Genomic DNA, 7,224 nt, shown 5'->3' with positions numbered 1-7,224 from the left:
AACCACTAAGAGATCAAAGGACACTTATTAGATCTGAATGGTAACACAGCAGTCTGTTTCACTCAGGAAAATAATTTACATAGGCTACATGTGTCAGTTTGCATGAGTGGTCACAGTTCTAGTCTTGGGGGGATTATTTATAGCCCTGTGAGTTCACCATTTCATGGGTAAGAGCTGATTCTCATAGTGGAGAACTCAACAATGACTTTCATCTTCATGTTCCTCTGGACACTTGTCCTCTGCTTTCAGAGTAAGCTTCTTTTTCATAATTCATACTATTTAAAAAAAATAGAAATGCGTTTGTGAGGTTAAATATTTCTCTGAATTCTTTCTGTTTTCTGAGCAGAGTCATATGGACAGGTCACTGTGACTCAGACTCCTGCAGTGAAAGCTGTTCAACAGGGAGGATCAGTCACTCTGAACTGTAAAACCAGCAGTGATGTGTATAATGCAGGGACATCAGACCCTTTCTCTTTCTGGTACCAACAGAAACCTGGAGCAGCTCCTAAACTCCTGATCTATTGGGCCACAACACTTCAGTCTGGGACTCCATCCAGATTCAGTGGCAGTGGAACTCACAGTGACTTCACTCTGACCATCAGTAATGTCCAGGCTGAGGATGCAGGAGTTTACTACTGTCAGAGTGTACACGAGATAAGCAGTATAGAAGTGTTCACACAGTGATAAAGCGCCGTACAAAAACCTCCCCCAGTCAGGCTCCACATGACTGATTATCACACCAGAATACACACATCTCTATATCTCTACATCTTTAGTCATACACAGGACAAGAGGGGGTAATAAAGATTATAACAGCAGAACACACACTTCTCTACTTCTCTACATACACCATTACTAACTCTTTCTTGGCCAAATACATCAAAAAAATATTATTAAATTAAATTATTACTCTTTCAAGATGGATAGAATGCACTATACTCCCATTTCATCCCTTATATAATGAAACAAATATACAGTTTATCAGAATAACAAATAAAACTGTTCAATGTCTGCACATATACGTATATGTCAGATAACTCTCTTGCAACACTAACTACCCCACTGTTGTACTGAAGAGAGTTTACTGGAAATTAAAACAAAAACACTAAACATTATTGTTATTTATGTGTATGTTAGTTTCAGTTCAACTGTATGGGAGCAGTTTGAATTGTTCAAATATAAAAGAAGACATTTTGTAAATGTTTCTCTGCATGTCTTTCTTTTCTTGCCACCGTGGCCTTGTGCTCTGGAGGGTTCAGACCTTGGGCTCAATGTCTATTGGTTATGGCACTAGATGAATTAATAATATTGAATAATACTGAATTATTTAATAAAATATCACATATACTGTGTACTGTTTATTAGCTGCGTCACGCTGAGCATTTGCCTAGAGGTGATACTTTGCATCAGTGATGGACGCCTCAGTGCCCTATGGGTGTTTATACTGCAGCCTCAGTAGTGCACATGTGTGAGTTCAGGCTGTCTGATCTGAATGTACAACAAGATGCCTTTAGCTCTCATCCTCATCTGGACCCTCTCTCTTTACTGCCAAGCAGTGTTGTGCATGAACGCGTTCAAAAGAACGCGTTCATTGAACACGTTCATTTTTATGAGAACGATGAACTGAACGCAACTTCATGACAAATAATGAATTTGAACGGTGAACACGTTCATATTATCTGAGGTCAAGCGCCACTGAGGTCTAGCTAAAACATTACGGAATGTTTTCCTTCTACTGAGGAAAGACGCTGTCTAAATCGAATGCTTGTACCATGTCGTTGCTCAGTACCTGTTAAAAAGGCCATAGTAATTATTTGTTAAATTGCCCAGACAGACCATGTTTAGGGTAAATGACCATATTTGGTAATTGCGTTGGTCATGTGACTCCACTTCTCACGGTGCAATGTTTTGATATCGCTACACGGCATATTTAGATGGAGTAGCAGTTAACTTCGGGCATATTTTCACATAATTGAACGTTGCACTTTGTTGAAGTTGTGTGCGTCCATGTATACGTGAGTTTGACTGTGTAGCCTACCTTGTCATTATGTGTTTGTTATAGTTTAGCTTTCTCATAATTGTTACGAGCACTGTCACTTAATTGATCTAGCACAGTGGTTCTCAAAGTGGGGGGCGCGCCCCCCTGGGGGGGCGCGAACACTCTCCAGGGGGGGCGCGATGTCACAGACGGAGAAAGAAAAAAAAACCGCCGACCTGTCACTGGTTAGTGAAAGCTCCCTCAGTAGCGAAATGCAAGGGGCTGGACTGACCCAAACAAATCAAATACTGTTTTGCTCCTGATCCACCAATCAAAACGGAGTATTATCATTTCAACGCGAGTAGCACCTCCGCTTCCGAGTATAAAAACAAAACGCAGGCATGGAGGTAAGCGCTCACCCTGAAACGACACTTTGCAGAGTTTGTGCAATTTCTCTTGTTTCCTCTATCATTCAGATATTCATTGCTTTATAAACAGTATTTTTAAAGACTCACTCCTTCCTTAGTAATACCTTACTGCACTTGCAGTAGGTCTATTCGTAGCCTATTCTAAGGAGTAATTTGCTCCACAATCTTTTAGAAAAGCTCGTAGCCCCGAGAGCTAGCCTAGCTAGCTACCTTTTCCAACTACAGCTAGCCCTTTTCTCCTTAACGCCTAGCCTACCTTTACATTTTTTGATCATCCACCGCAACAAATAAAACACCAGCACTTGAATACTATTTTGTGCTGTCCCTGTCTACATTGTGTACAGTTCGTTTGGTTAGGAATCATTGCCTAGCACAGCCTTATCCATTGTTCGTGTGCAAGTCGTTCACAACCACACATACAAGAACACGACGTTGAAATTAGAACTTTATTAACTTCATACGCTGTATCAGCAAACAAACACAACATGGACAAGTTTCTGATTCGTAAAAGTCAGAAAGAGAAGCCTGTGGACTTCTTTAAACATAAACGTGATGGCCTCCAGCAACAACGAACCACCATGTCCAAGCATACCACTATCTCCAAGCAGTGTCTGGAGCATCTTATGTAGTTGCTCATAGAATTGCTAAGCTTGGCAAACCCCATACAATTGCCGAAACACTGATTTTGCCGGCCACGCAACACGTTTAGAATAATGATAGGTATTGTGCTGAGTTTAGCTCCTATGTCAAATTACACTGTATCACGCCGAATATCAGAAATCAGTTTGGGTCCTATTTCAAAGAGGACTACCGTTCATTCGCCTGAGTTCGGGATCCATTTCTCTGCTCAGCAGATGAGCTGTCACTAGACATGAGAGAGCAGCTGAAGAGTGACAGTAGACTTAAGCATCTCCCCTCTTTCGTCATTCTTTTTTTTGTAAAGATCACAAGAGGCCCATAATAATAACAGTATCCTAATGATAGCAATAATACCACTTATTATTATTATGATAATAATAATAATACAATAATAATAATTGGTCGATAATCATTAATTATAATAATACCTACTATTACTGATAATAATAATAACAATAATAAAAATAAATAGTTATAATAATTGTCTGTATGGGCCTAACAATAACAATAGCCTAACCTTGACATGTCAGGCCTATCAATAACAATACACTATCTATCTATCTATCTATATATGGTGGTGTAGTTGAGGGCGGTGGCGGCGGGCCGCGGGTGGATGGGGGGGCCCCAACTACCCCTAACCAGCTTTGGGGGGGCCCAGCTTGCAAAAGTTTGAGAACCCCTGATCTAGCATGATGCACTGTTCGTGAACTCGCTTAGCATAAGCTGCTAATGTACAAATACTAGTGTTACAGGGTTTACCTATGCTAACTTTTGAGCGGTCTTTCATTTAGTGTACATGCCCTTGTTGATCTGAGATTAAGCCAGTAGCATGTCATTGCTGAAGAGGTTAAATTATTACCTTTAGTTCCCTGTATAATTCATTATTTAAATGGTACTACAGGGCTGTGTATTAATGTATATTTTCTGTTTGTACTTTACTTTCACACACACACACACACACACACACACAAACATAAACCCACCTACCATTTATCCCATTCATTGTTGTTAATGCAATACAAAGAGTAAAGAATCAAACTGATTATCCAAGTCTCCATTCTTTTCCATTCTAATCGGATGACCCTCAGTGATTACACATTTCCCGAACCCCCTCTATAACAGTACACGTATAATTTCTGCGATAGCCTAACTAAACCAACTAACTCGACTTCGCCCTACATTACCCATGAATCATCGCACACACATGTGTACCAAACAAGCAACGTATTCCAAGGCAACAGCTCTCGGTCTCAATATAAAAATGGCAAGTGAAAGCGAAAACAGAGACGCAGACTCCTACATCTGATCCACCTTATTATTATGGGCGGGATTTTTACACACTGTCTGATAAAGTTTCCGACAGTAAAAATCTCACCTTTCTGTGCAAATTATGTCCTCCTGAAAAATTAGCAATAATAAAAAAAAAAAAATGAAAATGAACTGAACTATGAACTAGTTCATAATTTAAATGGTGAACTATGAACGTGAACGATTCATGTTTACTTGTATGAACTGAACTTTGAACTAGTTCATGAGAGGTGTGAACGTGCACAACACTGCTGCCAAGGTAGGGCTCAAGTTACTGTCATCACCTGATTTACAGCTGTTTGGAGACACAGAGACAACATGGATTATGTGAATGAATTTATTGGATTATTTACTGGTTACATAGTTGGTTGTTGACATTATTCCATTTGTGTTTCAGAATGTAAAGGACAAGTCAGTGTGACTCAGACTGATTGCTGGACTGAAAACACTAACAGTAATAATAATCAGTCAGTCAGGTAACTGATGACTGCACTTCTGCTGCAGACGTAGAGGAGAAAAGGAACAGAGGGAAAAGGAACAGAGAGGAGAGGAGAGGAGAGGAGAGGAGAGGAGAGGAGAGTTCAACATTCATTTTAGAATATTATGTGTCAGAAAATGACATGAGAAGTACTAACTGGATGATAGCATCCTGCCTGTGGATACACCTCTGTCATTCACATGAGAACCCCTGCCCATCGCATGCACTCACTATCTGGTCCTACTGAGGTCCACTTGAAGGGAATCTATGTAATGCAGTGCAGTCTATTCAGAGTCGTAAGAGGAGACTAACAGAACCATCTAATAACAGAACTATGAGCAGCATAGGTAATGTGGGGGAGGTGTGGTCATTCACATGAGAGCCCCTGCCCATCTCATGGGGTAAAACCTCCTTGTTTGTGGAAAACCTTCAGACTTTCTGTGTTTTCATCTCTGACGCTGGACTGGGGTCATGGCCCAGAAGGCCTCAGTTCGCCGCCCTGGAGTAACAGAAGCAGAATACCGGGGCTAATCACTGGAGTTTATGCCAGAGGGAAAGCCTTGGGCTGGCCCGAAAGAGGCCAACAGTGTCCCTACTGGTCTGGCACTGAGTGTTGAGGTGTTTGAGTTTGAGATGACTGATTACCTGAGGAAACGTATTGGATCAGTTCATTTAAGCCATGACTGCCATGCCACGGTTACACTGTTACAGGACTCTGGAGATCTTCCCAGCTGCAGCAATGCAGTCATGTGCAGCTGCAAGGCAGAATTCACTCTGACGGTGATTAAATCCAGAAGGTGGACATGGATCTCTGGTGTTTGGCCAGGAGGTCAAAGAGACAGCCATCACACAGGGACACCCAACCTGAGCATTTCACTGTGCAAGCATTAACACTGAATATACACTAAAGCTCCAGTTACTCTTTAACTGTTTTTGATCTGGGTACAACATTACACTTGTTCTCCAAACTGAGAGAAATACTGGAGTTATACCAGTACACCTATCCTGGGGAATATCTCAAACCTGTCTTCCAGATAAGGAGACAGAATCTCCATAATGACTATAGCAGGAAGATGGAGAAGGAGACAGGCCCAGTGTCCTCTGGTAAAGTGTATTGTGTAACAGTCAGGTAGAGGACTGAACAGTGTGTAGTAGGATGAGTGCACCAGGGGAGATGGATTAGAACAAGGGGACCTCAGACGATGAGCAGAACTGGATTGGACATGACCCTGGCATAATCTCCTTTCTGCTGTATTTGCTTTTCCACCTTTAACTTCACAATATTCTCTTTCCTTTATAGGCTAATTAAAATCTTACGCCAGTATTTAACAGCGGATATGTCATACTGTTTGTTTCCATTATAAATGTGCAGAAACATGTTTCCTTCAAACATGTAGAGTTGTGCCGTGTAACCTTCTGCTCCTGTGATGCTTCAGCACCTCCTGCAGCAGCAGCAGTGCAGTCATGTGGAGCCTGACTGAGGGAGGTTTTTGTACGGCGCTTTATCACTGTGTCAACACACCACCAGAATGGTAACTCTGACAGTAGTAAACTCCTGCATCCTCAGCCTGGACATTACTGATGGTCAGACTAAAGTCACTCCCCCCAATGGATCCTTCACCAACAATTCGACTTGGAGTTGAACCATAATGTGAGCTTATGTAATTTATTAAAAGTTTGGGAGCTTCTCCAGTTTTCTGAAGATACCAGGAGAGCCAGTTGCTGTAGATGGGGCTGCTGCTTCTGCAGTCCAGTTTGATGGTTTGTCCCACAAGAACAGCTTTCACTGCTGGAGTCTGAGTCACACTGATCTGGCCCCTGCATTCTGAAATATTACAAACATTTCATAGCATCACGGTTTGTAAAACAAATTGTTAAATTATTTCAAATAATCCATTTTAGTTCGCAAAATAAATTACCTGGAATACAGAACAGGATTGCCCAGAGGAATTTAATGAGAAAAGTCATTCTTGTCAGATTGTTCTTCTAAAACAGGCTGGTGTTCAGTGTTCCAGTTCTCCTCTTTCTGAGATATAAAGCTCTCAAGAGCAAAAGGTTCACACTTTGGTTATGCAAATATGTCCAACCTCCCCAGTTTCTAACTGGCACCTTCTGATCCCCATTCCCTCTGCTCATGAAAAGAAATAAAGAAGACTCTTCAGTAGGCCAACAGTCTAAACCTAAATGATGTTTTGTTAGATTTATCTGGGCTAACAGGAATAACTGATAGGCTGTTCAATAATCTATCAATCAATCTACCCAGTTCATAGAAAGATATTTTCCTCTCAATCACATCTACATCTATGTGTGTGTACATACTAATCATTACTGTAACCCTAACGGTATGTTTCACTCAGGAAAATCATTTACATACAGTAGATGTGTCAGTTTGC

General features: G+C 41.1%; 1 gene segment (V, D, J or C); it reads left to right on the top strand.

Moving 5' to 3' along the window:
* Window positions 1-201: 201 nt before the first annotated feature.
* On the top strand, window positions 202-684 carry LOC105894879. The segment is given in 2 exon segments: window positions 202-250; window positions 347-684. Coding segments are annotated over 2 exon segments (387 nt in total).
* The last annotated feature ends 6,540 nt before the right edge of the window (window positions 685-7,224 follow it).

This window comes from Clupea harengus, chromosome 16 (genome assembly GCF_900700415.2).
Source record: "Clupea harengus chromosome 16, Ch_v2.0.2, whole genome shotgun sequence".
Lineage (NCBI taxonomy): Eukaryota > Metazoa > Chordata > Actinopteri > Clupeiformes > Clupeidae > Clupea > Clupea harengus.
The sequence above is the reverse complement of the archived record's forward strand: the minus strand, read 5'-3'. Positions and strand labels throughout refer to the sequence as shown.